General features: G+C 37.5%; 2 protein-coding genes across 2 annotated transcripts in view; one reads left to right on the top strand and one right to left on the bottom strand.

Moving 5' to 3' along the window:
• Positions 1-5815, top strand: LOC144643636 (uromodulin-like). Its single transcript, XM_078502955.1, has 5 exons — positions 1-152; positions 2103-2268; positions 2664-2797; positions 3345-3729; positions 5682-5815. The coding sequence occupies exons 1-4, from the start codon at positions 86-88 to the stop codon at positions 3725-3727; spliced, it is 750 nt and encodes a 249-aa protein (XP_078359081.1). The 5' UTR covers positions 1-85; the 3' UTR covers positions 3728-3729; positions 5682-5815.
• Positions 5784-21104, bottom strand: part of LOC144646011 (uncharacterized) — a 129274-nt gene continuing 113953 nt past the window's right edge. Inside the window, exons 21-38 of the mRNA XM_078505531.1 lie at positions 20926-21039; positions 20462-20575; positions 19463-19576; positions 18952-19065; positions 17489-17602; positions 16749-16862; positions 16042-16155; positions 15340-15453; positions 14692-14805; positions 13790-13903; positions 13207-13317; positions 12642-12666; positions 12160-12163; positions 8913-8969; positions 8295-8379; positions 7430-7774; positions 6776-7114; positions 5784-6438 (exon numbers count right to left, since the gene is read on the bottom strand). Of these exons, the coding sequence (XP_078361657.1) occupies positions 6137-6438; positions 6776-7114; positions 7430-7774; positions 8295-8379; positions 8913-8969; positions 12160-12163; positions 12642-12666; positions 13207-13317; positions 13790-13903; positions 14692-14805; positions 15340-15453; positions 16042-16155; positions 16749-16862; positions 17489-17602; positions 18952-19065; positions 19463-19576; positions 20462-20575; positions 20926-21039 (2408 nt within the window). The 3' untranslated portion in view covers positions 5784-6136. The remainder of the gene's footprint in view (positions 6439-6775; positions 7115-7429; positions 7775-8294; positions 8380-8912; positions 8970-12159; positions 12164-12641; positions 12667-13206; positions 13318-13789; positions 13904-14691; positions 14806-15339; positions 15454-16041; positions 16156-16748; positions 16863-17488; positions 17603-18951; positions 19066-19462; positions 19577-20461; positions 20576-20925; positions 21040-21104) is intronic.

The following is a 21104-nucleotide window of genomic DNA, read 5'->3' as shown; positions in this document are numbered from 1 at the left end:
ACATCTCGAAGCATAAATTCCGTGCACCTGACGCTTTTATTTTATTTCCCTTCGCTCGTCTTGAAGGTTTAGAACTCCTGGAAGAATGAAGAACGTGTTGCTCTTTGTTACCGCCGCTCTCTTTTGTATCGGGTATCCTGCCAGCTCAACAGGTTTGTAAAATATTATTGTAGAAAACTAACGGACTGGCGCATAGAAAAAAATAAATACGTTAAATATGCCTCACTTAAATTATGTTGCTCTGTGTTCAAAAAAGCAGGGCGACATCGTGCCCTTTTAAAAACATTCAGTCTCCATCTGATTCCACCTTGTACAAGTTTGGATAATAACGTTGAATTTACTTTCTCTGAAATTATTATGCACTCCTGTAAATTTGTAAACAAAGTCGTTGATAATTGCTCAAAGATCATAGTTGTTATCTGGAGTATATTATTAAGAAAAAACTTGAGCTATAAGGAGGCATATAACCTCGATTTGGTTTCCCTCTACGATCAACATTGAACTTTATATTGTACCTTGTCAGCAAGAAAATGCTCAGAACTTTCGAAGGTTAGAAACTTTATTAGTAGGATTTGTAGAATTGAAAATTATGACAATAAAACTTGAAGTGGGATGGAAGATGTTGCTGTTAAACGCTGCAACGTTTGTCAAAAGTTCTTATCTGTATACCGTGTAGCCTCCCACGCAGTCGTTTTTAGGTGCGATCATTGTCAGTGTAATTGGTAAGGTTTCATAAGTAGCCCCGTTATTTTTATTGTGTAAATTGAAAGTCGAAATAACCGTAAGAACAAAGTCTTCTTCTAATTTTTAAACTTCAGACTATCTGGCAGGTGCGCACTATCTATGACACTATATTCAGTAACTGAGCAAGAGAAGGATATGTTTTTTTTTCTATTTGCGTTTATCATTTAATTAATTCTTGCCATGTTTCAATAGCGATGTTAATCGGTTCATCGGAAGCGCATTTTAGATATGAAGTCAAAGTAAGTTCCTTGAATGACCGCTTTGGTAAGATAAGCATGTCCAACATTGATATCGGCTATGGCTAGGTAAACTATGAATTTCTTATTGTTTTATAAGAAAATGACCGCTGCTGAGAAATTTGATTAAGAATAACTTTTTTGTGTGCTCGTTTCAAAATCAGTTCTCTTGCACATCCAAAACGGTTACGAATTTGTACAAATGGTATAAAAGATCTTTTTTTGCAGCGGGGCTGGCGTTTTAAACGAAGCCATTAACAGTTTTTAAGGAAAGGGTACCCATCAAATGCTTGCCGAGTGACACCTTATTCCAAATATATTCAGCTCTTTCAAACTAGACTGGCACAAGCGGACGTGCAGCTCTAGAACATCCAAAAAGGAAAAAAAAAGGAAAAAAAAAAACATTGCACGGGAGATTAAATTCGTTCCATAATAAAAGTTCAACAACTTGACGTGCAGTTGTCAAATATTTAAAGAAGCAATGACATGGTGTTTGTATGTGTCAAAACTTACCGGTACACCGGTATCGCACTGTAAACAAAAAGCATTAAATGGGCATCGTGCTTCCTCCTTCACTAATTTTACTTTTGTAAAAGCTTGTTGTCTATAACCCAATGAAAAGTAAAAGAGAATGTTTAATCTAACTTTGACCCCTTCAATTATTGCCTTGAGTTTTCTTAAGAGCAAGACTACCAATTACTGAATTTTCTTTAACTGCCGAAATGTAAACAGGTGTAACTGACATGGATTGATAATGGTTCAAAATGCGAAAGACAACAGCTTCAAGCAAAACACGGCTCTTTAAAAGAGAAAAACACTCATGATCACTTTGGTTCAGTTCTTTTTCTCAAGTTTTCAATAATTCACAACCCTAGTTTGTATCATTGATTGCTATAATTGATGTTACTAATGCAAGGGAAGGCAAAAATAGGAATGAAATATAAAATAATGACATTATAGCGATAACGGTTTATTTAACCAATATTTTAGCCCTCCAAAAAGAACGGTGGAAACCAGCTATAGGGCTGACTCGGTAGACTCGTTTATTGTTGATGTTGTTCATTTGACTTGCACTACAAGAAAGATCCGACGAAATTTGTATATTGTATTTTACCCCTTCAGGTTCATCCGAGTATGTTAAAGTTGGTTGCTTTAAGGATAAACTTCGTCAAAGAGCTCTTCCAGAACTACTTGTCAGCTATCGCGGAAAGATAGACTGGAACAACTTGAATCAAATTGTGGAGAATTGTGCTAGAGAAGCAAAGAAGAAGAATTACATGTATTTTGGGTAAAGTAATTAACACTTTCCTAGTTTCGTGGATGAGACACAATATTATGACAGCAGTTGTTAAGAGTAAACGGACTTTTGCATAGGTCACCTTTCTCAAAAAGTGTTTCCTTACCGATGCCGAGCTATTGACTTAGATTTAGTAGTCCAAAGACTCGGCGTCTAGCTCTATTCTCGTGAGTGGATCAATGAATATCCAATTAGAATACAGAAGAAAAAAATATATCCGGCTTGATCGAGCAAGGGCAAAATGATCAGAATATATTCTTCCTTTTTCGCGTTTCGCGAGTTTAGCAGCAAAAACTTTAATAAAAGTGTGGTCTTTTCTTTCATCCAGAAAAAAAAAAGTATTTATAGTCAAACCAGCACATTACTTACATTATGTATTTTTTTAGCATACAGTTTTATGGGGAATGTTGGAGTGGAGCCACTGCCCCTGGGACGTATGACCGATACGGGCGTTCTACTCAATGTACCACTACCGTTGGCAAGGCAGGAACCAATTTAGTCTACAGACTTGTAGGAGACGGTCAGTTTAACTTTTACTGTTTAAAGGAAATAAGTGAACTAAAATAAGTAATAGGCAACCTTACCCTAGCCTCCCACGCAGTCGTTCACGCTTAGGGGCGATCCAATCGCCCCTAAGAACGGCTGCGTAGGAGGCTAACCTTACCCATGAAAAACGTTATCTTTGAACATTTATTTGAAGACATTTATTAAAAAAAAAAAAAAAAAAAAAAAAGTTAAAGGGATAGAAATCAAAGTTCGGTTATAAATATTAATTTTTTTTGAAGGCGCGCGGAAATAACTTGAAAACGATGGCTAATGTTTTCAAATTGCAAGCCATTTCCATTCGAGCCATCCGCAGCCAAATGCGCTTTTATACAGATAAAGTGCTCTAAAATAACAAATTGATAATACAAATGGACCATCATTTCTAAGTTTTCTACGACATAAAAATAAATGTTTGCTGTCTAAAATCTGCTAAAACCGTGGTCTGTTTTTTCGTCTGTAACATTTTTTTTCTGTACCACTAATTCTTCTTATAAGTTGTTAACTCTCTGTATTTTCTATAGAAAAAGAATGTTTAAATTACTTACCACTCAGTGAGGCGAATCGCTCTGCCACATTCCATTCACCAAACACCGGTTCCCTATCTTGTGACCGTAATGGCCTCTCACATGGCTGGTACCGCTTCCAAGTTCGCGCCGGAAATCAAATGGCATCCACCTGTGTTCCAATCAAAAGATGTGGAACTGTGGTCACCGGTTGGCTGATTTCCGCCCACCCTAAAATGACTGATGGGATTGTTTCTGGCAAAGTCTGCTTCCACTGGGATGGAAGTTGCTGCCAATATCATCAAAACATCCAAGTTCGAGACTGCGGCAGGTTCTTTGTGTACAAGCTGGCAAAGACGATTTCGTGTCCAATGCGTTTTTGTGGAGCACCTACTAACTAAAGGTAAGTTATTTATCTATCTCTGCTCTATTTGTGTGCTTGCTCATCTGCCCATTAATGGCACAACTTGAACTTTGATTCAATCGCCGTTTTCGTTTGTTTAATACGAGGTCACGTCCACACGTACACTTTGACTATTGCATACGGCCGTTGTTTTGCATATCCACGCCTGGCATAGTGCGTTTAATGAACAAATGTAGAAGTCGGATGCCAAGCTCTGGTTTGGCTAGTATCAAGCCGGTTACGTTTGGATATAGCTAATTTCAATTTTTTTTAAGTATCTTTCCGGTCCGGAATCCGGAATCCTTGAATTTGATTGGCTGTTGACGCGCGTTCCGCCGGTCCAGTTTTTCCTAGCTAGACCGGCTTTGCGAATTTTTTAACTTTGGTCGCTGGGCTAACAAACACATGAAAGTTTTGCTCTGCAAAATCGAAATTGCTTCTTATAAACCGTTGTAGAAGTGAAAGGACAAAATGAAAGTGGAATTAAAGGCATCGAATTTCTTCAAAAGGCGAGTATTCATTAACTTATCGACAAAATCGATTTCTAGTTTACCGTTCGTAGTTGTTTATTTGTGCAGTTCGCAATCATTTTCACGCCATTGCGGTAAGCTGCACCGTTTTTAAACTTCAATTATGCAAAAACTACCTTGTCAATCGGCCACTTTTTGCCAAAACAAAACAATAGTTGTCATCATTCAAGAAAATGAGATTCTTTAATTAAAATCATTGAAAATAATTCCTTCAAAATTGTGCGTACGTCCAAACTACGCAATTTCATTTAGTTTCATTTTCGCATGGCCCATTCACACACAAAAAAATTATGCCGGGAATCAATTGCAACGTAGAGCTAGAAACTGTCTTTCAGTCAGATTAAGTATTTTGTAGTCAGAGAAAATAATATCCTGCGAACGAGAAAGCCGAAGTCGAAATAATTCTAGCAATATTGTGCCGTACGTCCAAGCTACGCATTTCATTCAGTTTCATTTTCGCACTGTCTTATCACAAACAAAAAAAATTCTGCCGGGAATCAATGCAGAGCTTATTAATTCGTTAAATACAAGTGTGTAAAGGTACAAAAACTGTCTGTCAGTCAGATATAGTATTTTTTAGTCAGAGAAATTTATAATATTCTACGAACAGGAAGGCTGAAGTCGATTTAAAGTGTTTAGTTTTGGATGAGAATGCTTTTACTCCATTTTACATGTGTGCTATATTTAGTACTTCAGTTTCTTTCTTGAATCTGTTCAGTGTTAATTAAATATGCTGAATCTTTCTACGAGTACGTTGTGTTTTAAGCAATGCTATTTTCGGAATTACATAATAAACAGCATTTTTCACTCTCGCTAACCCGAAATGACGCGTGTATACAAACAAAGATTTTGTGTCACAATATTTTTAAAAACATAAATAAAGTAGGAAAAAAATAAAAATGTTACGTGTATTTGCCGGTCCAGGTCGGTCCGTATAGAGAAAAAATGTGCCCTCGGTCTTGAGCTAGCACGGCCCTCGGGCAGAGTTTGTCCCTATACGGACCTCCCTGCCGGCAAATAACATATATGTCTTTTTCCAGTCCAGTAAAAATCGCAAAATGATGGTGAAAAAATGACGCCTGGCGTAGTGCGTTTAAGGAACAAATGTAGAAGGTGGATGCCAAGCTCTGACTTGGCCAGTATCAAGCCGGATACGTGTGGATATAGCTGATTGTTTTTCCAGTCCAGTAAAAATCGCACAATGATGGTGGATAGAAATGTTTGATCATTCACACAAAGACACCAACTCATTAAGTTCAGTGTCTTTTATAGCCTGCGTAAAAGCCTTCAGCCCGGATCATAACTCGCACTTGTGGGAATTCGAATAGCAGAAAAGTCAGCATAGAATAAGATTATATATAAATATACTTAAAGCTTCGTTCTTTCTTTGCTCACTGTATATATTTTTGTTGTTGTCTGCAGTGTAATTTGATCGTTGTTGAAGATCAAAGGCTTATAAAGGAAAGAAAAAGGATCAGTTTGCAGTTTGTTTTGAATCATAATGTAATAACTATCTAAAAATGTCTTACAAATAATAAAAAGCTGAAACCATCAAAGTCTACATGTTTTTGATGTTGTGCATGTACGCAAATCGCTGTATTACCTACTCCCCCAGTGCAGCTAAATTGTTATACCGACAATGTTCCGTCAATGTTCCGATTAGTAACGAGCTTTTCCGTTTAGCTTCGGCCAAAGTCCCTTGGCGCAACTAAAGGGCTACTGTCTAGTGATTAATAGGAAAAGTTGAAACACAACAATAGACCATTTCTTAATACGAATAAATCGATCAAACAGTCAAACAATCGGACGACCTATCAATACAATAAATAACATATTTAAGAAATAAACAAAATGGTAAAAATACTAAAACATGTTTATCAGTAGTAACACTTGACTCCAGCGTCGTTTGAGTGATCACAGTTTCCAATGTTTCCCCACCCGGCGTGTTTGCATCGGAAGATTGAATTCTCATCCCCTTGACAGCTGACATCGCTAAGCCATATACGGCCAGCGCCATTACCATATTTGGGGGTTGTCATGGCATCGGCATAACCGAGCATCCGACACAATATTCCTGCATCTGTGAGATCCCAACCTTTATCGCAAACCGTGCCCCATTCACGAGCGTTGAACACTTCTACTCGGCCTTCATTACGGCTTGGTCCTCCAACCAAACGATCTGAAAAGTTGTTTAGGAATATAGGATGTAAGTAATTACAGTCGAAACGTCTGCCGTGATCCAGGGAGGAGAAACTAAGCGAGTTATTGTTGATCACGATACAAAGTCAGACTTACGATCTCAGGGAGTCTTTTTCCCCTTCTTTAACAATTAAAGAGTGCTCATTCATTTTTATTTTTTCACTTTTAGTTTGAAGCTGAGCCATGCTTTTCAACATTGAATCCTGGGGAGGGGGGAAAGGGGATCGTGTTCCACCAACGAGTAGCACTAGTGAAAATAATGATTTTTACAACACAAGTGGAGTGCCTATTAATAGAAAATCTGCATGTTTATTTACATGGTACTCTTGGCTGTGGGACAAATGATGCAGCCCGGCATACAGCTCCAGCATCGTTTGATGGAGAACAGTTGCTGTAATCTTTGTGAGGACAAAATGCCAGGTTTGTTTCACTTCCATTACATCCAACATCACCAATCCGTACGTGACCTTTCCCAGCTCCATACTTAGATCCTCGATAAGCAGCTAAGGCGCCTGGGAAGCCTAACATACGGCACACAACATTTGCATCACGCATGTCCCATGCATTGTCGCACACCGTGCCCCAATTTCCTCGATGAAGCACTTCCACCCGGCCACTTTTTGAGCCCGTGCCGTTGACCAGACGTACGGCCATTTCTGCAATTAAGAGATCATTAGCATATATTTGAAAATCACATTCAAGGTTTTTGATGTGAGCAATGGCCGGATGTCGAAATTAATCCGCGCACTGTATGTTTAAAGCGTGGTTCTCCTGACAATACGCCAAAAAAACTTTTATCTAAACGCTATGTGTTACTGGGCCGCATAACACCTCAAAGCACGACATCAAAGAACTCATAAGAAATCATGAGAAATGTCGAAATAACGAAAAAAATATGAAGCCTATTGTTTACTACTGCAGTATACATAGAACAAGATAAAAAAGGGAAATAAAGTAAAAATGTTAAGTACCTTTTTCTTTGAAGACATAAACAAAATTTGCTCTTCTCCTTCCAACTCCATAAATGCACCTTGTGGAAGTTCCTTGTTTGTTATACGTACGTTGGGCATTTATTCCGCTCCAACATTCGCCATAGAACTGGACACCGAAGTAACGGAAACCTGTTTCGCTTACTTTATGGGCACACTCGGCTACAGTCTTATTCAAATTGCGCCAGTCGATACGACCACGAAGATTAGCGATCAGCTTGGGGAGTGGTCGCGGCCTCCTACCACGATCCCTGAAGCAGCCCACTGGTTTGAACTCGGGGATATTGGATGTCGCAAACTTCTGTTCTGTGAGATCTATGTTATTTCCTTCAGAGGATGAAGAAGGACAAGTAAGGTGAGAATAATAAACAAAATAAAACCGGCATAATCACATTAGCGAATTATTTCAATGTGGACATTTCAGAGTAGTTTTCACTATATATTCATCCTTCTCGTTCCATGGAAATAATTTTTTTCACTTTACTCGATTTTGTTTCAAAAATTGCCTTCACAGCAATACGGGTCAGACGTTAAAAGCGCTAAAGACATGTTCCCCTCATGTTTGCTTCTGTTTTCGTTTCTGTTTTTGCAACAATTCCTTACCATAGTTGGCGTTGCATATATCATTCGCGACATATTTACTGAACTTTACTCGGATTACTCAGGCCTAAGATTTTCGTCCGTGAGCTAGAACAGAGGACCGAGAACAGTAATGGTTTAAAATCGAAAAGAACGATGCAAAAACAAACTTAACAACACAGGAAGCCCCGAATAAAGGAAACATTGTTCAAGCTATCACAAAAATAAAGGAACTGATCAAGACAAAATAAGACAAAAATGTTCAAACCTGTATTTTCCAAAGCTTGGATACAAGAAATAGGCAGTCCTAAAGAAAATATAACTAACGCAAAGGACTTAACAGGAAGGCTACCCTAAGTAAAAAAAAAAAATAAAATCATCAGATGAGTGGAATGAAAACCGTACGTCTATGTCAATCAATCATTTCAATCAAATAAGAACAATCGATAGCATCTAATGTTGCCATAAAGTGTATCCTGTTACGATATTCTATAATTTCGTAGTTTGATTCAAACAATCGTCAGATAGCACATCGAGACTTTATATTAACGGATCAGCGCGTGAGAAAAATTGCGATCTAAAGTACTGAGATACGATAGGAGCAGCCCCAATTAACGAACCAAGTATAAGCTACTCGTATTTGAAAGTGGAACATCCTTTGCTATTGTTTTTGAATTTCGTTGCAAAAACCTTCCATGTAAAATTACCGTTCCCTATTTCACCCACAAAAGCAACACTCTTATTAAATAAAGTTCTAGAGTTGTTGAACGCATACTGAAAATCGATAGTCCTGTTTATTTCCTCAGTTGTTTCTTTGTATCAGGCAAAGCTACAGCTAAATTAAAATTTCAAAGTGCCAAATTTTGACAGAGATCGATTAACTTACCATTTGTTCCGACGCGATGGTGTATGTAGTCTCTAATACAGCTTCCAAATACAACAACTAGAAAATAAACTGTTTCGTTAGAGAAAATGATGCTTGATCTCGCAATGACTGGATATGACGAACTGATACGGACTGATCTTAAAAATTTGTAATTTTAGAACACTAAAAAAGAAAGAGATAAATGATTTCAGCCGGTTGTAGAGAGTACATACACCTGTAATGAAGACAATGGGTACTTATTTTTCAAATCGGCAACCTGATCTCATTAACTAACATTGATGACATATGACAATCATCTGAGAAATATTTGTAGATAACTTGGTTATAGTAATAATGATGAGAATTTTCCCTGAGCCAATAATAAGCGACAAGAATACAGCTAAGCTTAGGTGTTGTCGTGTTGGCATTCGAGATAACATGATATTTGTGATACAGTCACTCCTTTGTCAGTCCAGATCACAGAAACTCAGAGTTAGTTCCGCTATAATTTCCAAAGTTCATTCGAGATAACATTATCTTTGTAATCTAGTTTCTCCATCTTCAGATCAGTTCACAGAAACTTTTTGTTGGTTCAGCTTTAAGTTCCGAAGCTCATTCACTATTTTAGTCATCGGTTTTTTAATGAAATTGTGTCAATGAGCCAATTTCTGGCTTCAATCTTATTTAAAGTAAACGAAATAAGCAGCGCAAGAAAACTGAAGTGGGTTTGAAAGCTCAAGTTATGAGATTTTCTAATTTGCAATGAAAAAGGAGACATTAGCCAGTTCCATGTCAGCTTTTATCCCGGGCTTTTATGATCCGAAAAAAAGTATCGTTTTTCAGATAATAATTTCAATTATAGCACAACTAAAGTAAAGGGCGCGTTCTGATTGGTTACTTTAGCGTCTACTATTTGCCCATGGGTGCACGCTGGCGTATGCTTTAACCTGAGCGCGCGCGCTGATCTGTTGCGACATGGCACAAGAAAGTGCCACCCCTTCACGAATTTTTACTTGTTTTCTTGATTTTCTCTGTAAATTTGAAAAGACTTTGAGGTATAATGCAAGTTTGGAATAATTCAAAACTTTGTTTAATTTGCTTTTTTTCTTTTAGGTTTTCGTCAGCGTTTACGCGAGCACTACAAGCAATTGATTAAATAAGCGCGCGCACTTTTACCTCAAAGAAACTTTAATAAATCTCCTAAAAGTTATAGATTCCATTTTGTCGTGCGTCTGTTCAGTTTTAGATCACAGATGACGTCAAAATGTGGTATGGACAGAAAAGTGGCCCACGAGCCGCTAGGCTAGGTAACCACGAAACACTGTTAAACCGATTAAATAAACAGAAAAATGGTAAATTAAAAGCTACTGAAAAAACTAACCTTTATTCCTATTTGGAAAGTTGTTCAAATCTGTAAGCATTAATCTAAGCGTTCAATCGCCGTTCATTTGTTTCCCGTGGCATCTACAACTGTACAACATCGGTCGACAATTTCATACAGATTTCGATGATTTCCCGAATAATTCACTGTCTTCTTCAACCTTGTTTAGCCCAGTTAAATGCCTCGAAAGGTGAACGATGCTTGGCGTATTATTTCTAACTGTAGATTTGTAATTAAGCTGAACGTTTCTTGCTTTGTTGTGGCCCCGCGAGTTTGAAAAACTTTGCCGACAACTCTGATTTGGACTATGAACTCTGATCACGCGCGCGAGTAACACCACCGCGTGACGTCATATATGTGTCTGTACTCTTATAGATCATAAGTAAGATACAATCAAAATGCGCGTAGAATTCAAGTTATTTAATAAAACTCAATAGTGCACGCTGTGACGTTTACCATTTGTTAAGTAAAGTGCAGCGAATAATTATGTTCAAACAGTTGAGCAATAACTTTGGAGACCATGGCCACGAAAGGAATCGAACAAAATCAAGCGACGATGTACATAAGCGATGCATATATCTTATTAGTATAAACCTACTAGCGTTCTATCACGAATGCTGTTCTCTGATTGGCTACCCTACTCACTTTCTATTCCGTTGTAGAAAGTGAGTAGCGATCAAAACAGCGTGCGGTTGTCAACGGGATGGCGGCCTTTTTTGGACTTGGATAATTTGCTATTCGAGGCGATTCCAGAGAAGCAAAGGCTGCAATGAAATATGTAATAAAGATTTCGAACACGGTAAGGAAAGAATTTGAAATTAGAGTTCAATGATTTTTATTCATTTACACTTTTCAAAGTCAGTGGGCAGTTTTTATAATTTTATAACATCCAGAATGGTTCGCAATTCAACATAATTTCATCGTCCCCATAATCGAGGAGCAGTAAAAGAAGAACTTGTATTTTTTTCTATGCGTCAACAAATAATAAAAAAAAAAACTCAAAGCGAATTCAAAAATTCTTCCTTGCGGGCAACTCATTCAACTTTTCATAATTAAATTTCTAGTCGTTCACATTTTCTTGATTTTAAACAACTTTTCGCTTCACAGAAAAGTGCAAAAATAAATGCCAGTCCTTTGCATGTCTTACTTCGCCTCGCTGCACTCAGCTGGAATTTTTCTTTCTGCAACGATTTTCTTCTTGCTTAAGGACTTGCAATATAATCATTCTTTTGATATCCTTCTCGTAGAAAGGAAAAAAAAAAATCAGAGAAAATGGATCTTCATGAATCACTGTATTGGAGTTTGAAGAGAACTTAAAACATCTGCAGTAATCATTCGGGCTCTCTTGTTTCGTTTTTTTTTTTTTTTTTTTTTTTTTTGCTACTCATAGCTTTTTTTGGTGTTTCTTTGTGAGAGAAAACGCTCGTGGGCAGCTTGGGCAAATATTTCAATTGCATCATTATTTGTTTTTTCTTCCGGTGCGCACTGATTGGTTAAAATGTAATCCGCGGGATACTCGTGGGCCGCGTTCGCGTTTCTCAAAGAAGTGTGCATGCTTCCATTGCGCGGCCGTCCGGGGTTTTGGGGGGAGGATTTGGGGAGGACGATTTACAAAGCAACAACAACAAAAGAATGTCCATTTTAGGCAAATCTTTGCTTAAGAGTTGTATGTTAAAGAATTGATTCATAGTCTAAGCAGCTGTTAGCGTCTAGCTAGTGTAGTTATTAACCAAGACGGAAAAACAGATTTTTTCTTGTGATTCTTTATTGAACACGCCATGTGAGTAAATATTTCCCCTCTTGTTATATTCTAAGCGAGACTATTGAAATGCAGCAGTCTATATCTTCCATCTATATGATTGCTGTCTTTAAAACCAATGGTTTTACGACCCTAGGATAAAAGCAAAGTTAGTTTATTACGACTGAAGGATACATACAACTTATCAAATGTACATAAATCAATGACTATTTCCGTTTCCTCGATATGAGTCTTAAACCTTCCCTCTTTGAATTAGGATATGTCTATCTGAAGTGGCAAATAAACCAACTAATAACGTGTTAGACGAAAATCAGCGAGGGGGTGAGAATAACTCTAGTAGCGATCCAAGATGACCTTATCCAATCAAAACATGCTAATTACAGTAAAGATTATTCAAAGGAACAGAGACAAAAACAAGAAGACAAGAAACTATTTAAATTTTGCACTACCTGACACTACTTAAGGTCAATAAGAAATCATCACTGTGTTCTACTCCTATACTGACTTGATGTTATGTATATCTAAATTGATGGTCAAAAGAAGTCTTTTTTTTTTTCATCTAGTAGAAGCAACATTTCTTTTACCTTTCCTTTGGAACATAGCACATTACTCTTCGCATTCTTCCAGTTCGGCCTCTAAATAAAATAAAGAAAATGCCGTCAAGGCATTGAAAACAATATTTACACAACTATTGTTACATACCACAGTGAGTATTTCTCGTGAGATAGGGGAAGGAAATAACGCAGGTAATATGTTATACATTTATCATTTTCTTTACTAGAAGTAAACTAAGGGGTTTTGCTGTAATATCAGCTACAACATGTACTTCTCCTGCCGAGTGTTCAGCACTTATCTATGTCAATCAGTCCATAATTATGTAAATGTGGATTGCTTTTCAGTGCTGGTGATCACTTTTTGAGATTAACATTAGTCAAAGTAAAAGCCGAAGAATGTATCGTACAGGACCTCTGTCTAAGTTTTGTTGCATTTCTAACTTGAAAGTTGTTCTGGTGCAGTTGCCAACTTTATGCATTGAGAGGAAAAAAATATAAATTTGTAAATAGTTGTAAGCAATTTAATTTGGAGTTGCCTTATGCGACCGGATCCAGGTACGTGATGTCTCATCTTAGCAAAATCAGTTCACGACATAACGACCTAAGCACAAAGCAGTTTACCCTCGCAAGTTGCTCCAAGCCATCCAGCCGGGCAATCACAGCGGTAACTTCCAACAAGATCAACACATGTGCCGCCATTTTTGCACGGCGCAGCTGCACACTCGTCGATATCTGAAGATTAGAAATATGCAGTACATTAACTTTCGAATGAATGAGTTGGATTGCAAAACCCCAATGACAAAAGGGCTTAGTTTTGGAGCCAATTGCTTTCTAAAACTAACGTGCATTGATTCACCAGACAAAACTTTTACATAGCTTGGCAGACATCAATACAAAGAAAGGCATCCGGTGGAGTTTAGAACTTTAGACAAAGCACAGTTTTTCTTCTTCTTTTTCTTTAAGAAGGAATCATTGTAATAGAATTCGAATATATAAAAAGTTAGTCATATGGTATGAAGCGTTCTTTTTCAAACAGCTTGCTTTTCAGAGGGCTTCAACTAAATAACTTAGCATCTGTTTACGAGGATGTACACAACTCTTGATAGTTGCTTTAAACGTATGTGGAAAGGCCAAAAGTTATTTCAATTAGGCCCGCTTTTGCAGGTCAGCAATGCAATAGTACAGGCAGACATCTAGTGCGTACCCGTTTCGCAGTTACTGCCAGAATATCCTGATTTACAGTCACAGCGATAACTTGCAACAAGATCAACACATGTGCCGCCATTTTGGCAAGGATCAGGGGAACACTCGTTGATATCTGAAAATTACAAATTTAAGTAAACTAAACTCTAATACACAAACGTGAGGGTAGTAAATCACAGTGCTTACAATATTTAAGAACTAAGAGTTGAAAAATGATTTTCCCTTGAAAGGTAAAAATCGTCTCTAGTCGCTGTTTCATTGGCATTTCGAACGAATTTTATTTCGTTTGAACAAAATCAGAACAAGTCAAGCGATAAAAGGCATTCAGAATAAGCGTAAACAATAAGCGGGTTCGAGGCCTGGCCGGGGCGCTGCGTTGTGTTCTTGGGCAAGACGCTTTACTCTCACAGTGCCTCTCTCCACGCAGGTGTATAAATGGGTACCGGCGAATTTACTGCTGGGGGGGGGGGGGGGGGGGTAACCTTCGATGGACTAGCATCCCATCCAGAGGGGAGTAGCAATACTCCTAGTCGCTTAATGCTACGGAAACCGGGATAAGCTCCGGCTGTATGGGCCACTTGGTTCGGACACAGACTTTACCTTATGTCATTAGCATTGTTTTCCACACTTATTTCATGTGGAACTGAGTTCAATATCTTAATTCAAGTCTGACAGATGATTTATTGCCTTTAGCTTTCAGCAGGCACTTTATCGAAGTTTAAAATTTATCATCACAGTTTGTCCTTACGAGGAAACAGCAAGCTGCCAGCTCAAGGCAATCTTTTAAAAGCACGTCGAAACATCAATGTCTCTTTACGGTTATAGAAGATTGAATTAGCAGGTCATCCAATGGTAAATGAACATCGAGTGAAATTATCCTCTTACAAGAACGTTACTACGTACTTGTTTCACAGTTGTTGCCAGAATATCCTGATTTACAATCACAGCGGTAACTTGCAACAAGATCAACACATGTGCCGCCATTTTGGCAAGGATCAGGGGAACACTCGTTGCTATCTGAAAATTAAAAAAAAGTAAACTAAACTCTAATACACAAAAGTTGAGGGTAGTAGATCACAATACTTACAAAATTTAAGAACTACAGTCGCTGTTTCATTGGCATTTCAGACGATTTTTTTTGCTCCGTTGGACAGAATGAGAACAAGTCAAGAGATACAAGACATTCAGAATAAGCGGAGATCTAAAACGAATCATCTTTCAGTAAAGGATCACCATTAGCCTTATTTTGAACATATTTCATGTGACACTGCGTTCAACATCTTCCTGCATATTCATTTAAGTTTAATTTAGATCAGTTTATACAAGAATGACGTGTGAAGTCTGCCAGATGATAGGTTTTCTTTACCCTTCAGCGGGTACTTTCCCAAAATTTAAAATTCAAAATCACAGTTTGTCTTTAAGAGGAAACAACAAGCTGTCAACTAAAGGCAATCTTTTCTAAGCACGTCGAATTTGCAAGTAATCCAATGGTAAATGTATATCGAGTCATATTATCCAAATGCAAGCAGACTGCAATGCGTTACAACGTACTTGTTTCACAGTTGTTTCCAGAATATCCTGATTTACAATCACAGCGATAACTTCCAACAAGATCAACACATGTGCCACCATTTTGGCAAGGATCAGGGGAACACTCGTTGATATCTGAAAATTATAAATTTGCGGAAAACGTCTAGCATACAAATGTGAAAAAAGGTTGGTATTGGTGGATCATAATTAGTGTCAACGTTGAAAGATCGATATGTAATGGTTTTGTTTAATAAAGCAAACTCTGACCTCTGTTTTTAAACGTTTCGGTCGAATATTCTAATATCATTTTGTACCTATTAGTTCAAGTCAAAGCAGACAAAAGTAAAGCAACTATAGAGTTTAAATGAATCATCAAAATGGCAATTGAAATATATATAGGAACATCGCAGACATAATTTAGTTCTGCATATATGGAGCTATGTAGTGAAATTTCGGTCAGTTTTTAATGTAAACATTAGAATAAAATAATTATGTCACAGTCTGGCATAGGCCTGAACCTAAAAATTTTATCTAGTGTTTAAGATGATACAAACTAGGCTTCCTCATAACTAAAAGCAATCTTCTCAAACCATGTTGAATAACTAAAACTATAGACGGTTGTTGGAGGGAGCGCAGATTTGCAGGTCATCGAATTCAAAATGAGAGTAAAAATGAAAATAGCAATAGATAGATGACAGTACACATAGAACGTTAATTATATACCTGTTTCACAGTTGTTTCCAGAATATCCTGATTTACAATCACAGCGATAACTTCCAACAAGATCAACACATGTGCCGCCATTTTGGCAAGGATCAGGGGAACACTCGTTGATATCTGAAAATTATAAATTTGCGGAAAACGTCTAGCATACAAAAATAATGTGAAAAAAGGTTGGTGTTGGTGGATCATAATTAGTGTCAACGTTGAAAGATCGATATGTAATGGTTTTGTTTAATAAAGCAAACTCTGACCTCTGTTTCTAAACGTTTCGGTCGAATATTCTAATATCATTTTGTACCTATTAGTTCAAGTCAAAGCAGACAAAAGTAAAGCAACTATAGAGTTTAAATGAATCATCAAAATGGCAATTGAAATATATATAGGAATATCGCAGACATTATTTAGTTCTGCATATATGGAGCTATGGAGTGAAATTTTGGTCAGTTTTTAATGTAAACATTAGAATAAAATAATTATGTCACAGTCTGGCATAGGCCTGAACCTAAAAATTTTAGCTAGTGTTTAAGATGATACAAACTAGGCTTCCTCATAACTAAAAGCAATCTTTTCAAACCATGTTGAATAACTAAAACTATAGACGGTTGTTGGAGGGAGCGCAGATTTGCAGGTCATCGAATTAAAAGTGAGAATAAAAATGAAAATAGCAATAGATAGATGACAGTACACATAGAACGTTAATTATATACCTGTTTCACAGTTGTTTCCAGAATATCCTGATTTACAATCACAGCGGTAACTTGCAACAAGATCAACACATGTGCCGCCATTTTGGCAAGGAGCAGGTGCACACTCGTTAATATCTGAAAATTAATAATTTGAGTAAACTAACCTACCATCCAAAAATGTGCGGTAGTAGGTCGCAATGTTGACAATATTGAAGTTTAATAGGTAAACATCATCTACAGTCGCTGTTTCATTGACATTGCAGGCAGGAGTTTTTCTCGTTTGGCCGGAATCAGAACAGGTCAAGGGATACAAGACATTTAGAATAAGCGGAGATAAAACGAAATCATATATGATCATTATAAGTGTCATAGTAAAACTGCGTTCGGTTCTGCTGTGGAACGTTAAAGGGGCACTGTAACGAGCTTCACTTCGAAAATTCAAGAGCGGATCAGTATTGCAAAAAAATAACCATTCCAGTGTACTGAAGCTGTAAATAAGTGATACTATTGTGATGTCATCAGAAACTTTTGGTCTCAACTTTAAACAGTTAGGTTGACTTTTTCAAGTTCCGCCCTTGTGACCTGGATAAGCAGCTAAAATAGTAGTAACGGCTCACCACTTCCTTCAACAACAATTTACGTTATATCTTTATCTTAATGTTTTAGGTGCGTTTCGTTTACGAGCGAGAGTACTTCGCCAATTTTAGTATTTTTACTGAAAGGCAGAAACAATCTCACGAGACTGTCCCTTAAATACGTACCTGTTTCGCAGTTATTGCCAGAATATCCTGTTTTACAATCACAGCGGTAACTTCCAACAAGATCAACACATGTGCCGCCATTTTGGCAAGGCGCGGGTGCACACTCGTTGACATCTGAAAATTAGGACATTGCATTAGTTTCACCTACCAAAAAAGAGCATATGAAATGCATATATGAAACTCATATTTGTACTGCGGATATACATTTTGAGCAAGTGAAAGATCATCGCAGTAATATACTCAACTTAAGCAGTTGAGAAAAAGCAAGCCTGAAAAAAAATAAGGCTTGAACGGGAATCGAACCCATGACCTCTGCGATACCAGTGCAGCGCTCTAACCAACTGATCGAGCTATCAAGCCAACTGAGAGCTGGTCACTTGTGAGTTCGTAATATACCCGTGGATGGAGATTTGCTTAAAAAAGAGCAGTCGTTCACTGCCACAGTCGCTGTGCAATAGTCCGATTGACAAATAATCCCTTTTGCGACTTAGCACAAGGCTACAAAATCTTTAGACGGGGGAAGAATTTTAGGGAATAATCAAAATGATAATTTTGATCATTCAGTCACACTTCCCGCTCTAAATATCTCGTAGACTTGTCCTAGGTCTTGCAAAAATGATGTATATGTTACGATGGGAACACCATTAACATTAACCCTCAGACATACAAGGGGGAGGGGGGGGGGATGCCACTCCCACCCCGTAAGGTTTTTCCAAAATTTTGAAAAGGGGATTTATTCTACAATGATGAAACTTTCAGTAGCTGTTCATTCATCCTTAGCGGAAATTTTTATCTGTCAACAATGTGCCCATGATGTTTGACATTGCCATGGTAACGTCATAATTACAAGTTGGTCTGGCCAAAAATCGTCATTTTTAATCTTTTCCGTAATTTTTCCAGTTATTTGAAACAGAATTAAACGATTTGTTTATTTTTACATTCCATAAGCATTCTGGCTTGATTTTGCGTTAATTTTCGTTATTTTGTGACTTTCTAAGAAAATAGTGAAATCCAAGATGGCGAGTCCAAGATGGCGGCTTTAATGACGTCAAGTGACGTTATATGACGTCACAAGCAACAAAACTTATGTCATCTTGTAGAGTAAGCGACGGGCCTTCGTCTCAGTGCAAAGTAATTTTGCTGCACCTCATTAGAACGAAAACTCCGGGGAGGGGTTTCATTCACCCCCCCCCCCCTATGTACGATGGCGGAGGTATGATTTTGTTTGTATGTCCGAGTGTTAATTTAAGTAGTCTCAGTGTTTGCATTGCAATTTAATTAAGATTTAGTTAATGGAGAAAATTGGAATGTTATATACGTGTCTGTAAAATAAAACAATCATTTAAAAAATCTCGAAACACCAGTTATTATTGACTAAGGCGGATGCATAAATGTGCATGTTATCCAATAGAAAATACAAATAAATGTTGATACAACAGTGACGTGAAAACTCAATTATATACCTGTTTCACAGTTGTTGCCAGAATATCCCGATTTACAATCACAGCGGTAACTTGCAACAAGATCAACACATGTGCCGCCATTCTGGCAAGGATCAGGGGAACACTCGTTGCTATCTGAAAATTAAAAAAAAAGTAAATTAAACTCTAATACACAAAAGTTGAGGGTAGTAGATCACAATACTTACAATATTTAAGAACTACAGTCGCTGTTTCATTGGCACACTTTCCACACTTATTTCATGTGGAAATGAGTTCAACATCTTAATTCAAGTCTGACAGATGATTTGCTGTCTTTAACTTTCAGCGGGCACTTTACCGAAGTTTAAAATTTATCATCACAGTTTGTCCTTACGAGGAAACAGCAAGCTGCCAGCTCAAGGCAATCTTTTAAAAGCACGTTGAAACATCAATGTCTCTTTACGGCTATAGAAGATTGAATTGGCAGGTCATCCGATGGTAAATGGACGTACATCGAGTGAAATTATCCTTTTACAAGAACGTTACTACGTACTTGTTTCACAGTTGTTGCCAGAATATCCTGATTTACAATCACAGCGGTAACTTCCAACAAGATCAACACATGTGCCGCCATTTTGGCAAGGTGCAGGTGCACACTCGTTGACGTCTGAAAACAACGATTTATTGCTGGTAAGTTACGTGTCATTATTTCATCGAGGGACATTTATTTCTGATGAAAGCAGCGTAGAGTGTAGAGATAATTTGATTAGACTTAGAAGACAAAGGGAGGGATTATTCCTTCGACGAACAAGTAGTTTGCTCCAATAACAGCCATTTTATTTTCTATTGTGGCCCTCTCTAGCTCTATAATGGCTAGGATTTCTATTCTCTTCCCTACACCGATCCATACTTTAACTGAATCCATACTTTAACTGAAACCTCCATATAGCGATCATCTCTCTCTCTACAAACGCCAGTTATTTTCCCAGGGTGTCCGTTGTAAAGAGTGAGACTAAAGATTTTCTGCTATCATTTTTCGTCAGAGAGTTCCGTAGTAGTTCAAGATGTAAAGTTTCTAGTAAATTCAACATTCTGTAACATTTTTTTCTTTTGATTCAAAACACCCTTAGATTAGCATTACTTTCGTTTTCGACACAGTGATTGCCATAATATCCGATTATTTTTTCTCCGTCGCTGAGGTGCACCTTGTTAAAATGTGAATATTAAATTGAGGGACGATTTTGTTTTGATGAGCTCTGACGAAATCGAGGTTTTAATTTCTAGTTTCCATTCCTCCACAACGGTTATAAAACATCATTAAAAAAACGCTTACAACAATATTTTCTCTTGTTACAACCCAATAATTTACTCTACAGACATGCTTCACGGTGGTTTCCAAAATATCCAATTTTGCAATCACAGCGAGCACATCCTGGAGGTTGTCACGGCGCGTATTCTACACTTCTTTATATCTTTTTGGCCGGGAATGTTGCTTAATTCATAGCAATTTATAAAAAAGTAGATAACTAAACATCAGAGACGATTCTTTCACCTGTTTCGCAATTGCTGCCAGTATATCCAGATTTACAATCACAGCGATAACTTCCCTGAAGATTGACACAGGTAGCTCCGTTCTTGCAAGGACTGTTCGTACACTCGTTTATATCTGGAAGTTTGAAAATGTCAAAACATAATTAATTTCATATAACGGATATGACTACTGCACACTATTCATTATTACAGACGCATACAACATTGAACGTTTTTGGTATATAATTCATGGGTTAAACTCCTAAGATGAATCACCCATTGTTGAACCAAATCTACTTATCTTGCTTGATAGTAAAATACATCAAACTAGCAGAGTCCGTCAAGCAAGAAAATTAAATTTGGTTCTGCAACAGGTCATATATGACTCGGCGGTGCACTAATGACATTCAGGCACAAAGTAATGAACCAACTGTTTGCTTGCGGCATTAGAGAGAAGAAACCAACATGGACTAAAACACTTCTTACCTGTTTCGCAATTGCTTCCAGAATATCCAGATTTACAATCACAGCGATAACTTCCCTGAAGATTGACACAGGTAGCTCCGTTCTTGCAAGGACTGTTCGTACACTCATTTATATCTGGAAATATGTTAAAATAATGATGACATAGTTTCACGAAGTTTACTACAATGCACGCTATTGAT

Source organism: Oculina patagonica, chromosome 1, assembly GCF_052425735.1.
Source record: "Oculina patagonica isolate OP01 chromosome 1, crgOcupat, whole genome shotgun sequence".
NCBI classification, from domain to species: Eukaryota; Metazoa; Cnidaria; class Anthozoa; order Scleractinia; family Oculinidae; genus Oculina; species Oculina patagonica.
Note: the sequence above shows the minus strand (reverse complement) of the source record. Positions and strands in the feature narration are given on the sequence as shown.

Excerpts from the sequence above, each read along its gene's own strand:
- LOC144643636 (XM_078502955.1), top strand. The coding sequence starts at position 86 with ATGAAGAACGTGTTGCTCTTTGTTACCGCCGCTCTCTTTTGTATCGGG. Across the intron at positions 153-2,102 it reads GTATCCTGCCAGCTCAACAG|GTTCATCCGAGTATGTTAAA; the intron begins GTTTGTAAAATA and ends TTACCCCTTCAG. Across the intron at positions 2,798-3,344 it reads CTACAGACTTGTAGGAGACG|AAAAAGAATGTTTAAATTAC; the intron begins GTCAGTTTAACT and ends TATTTTCTATAG.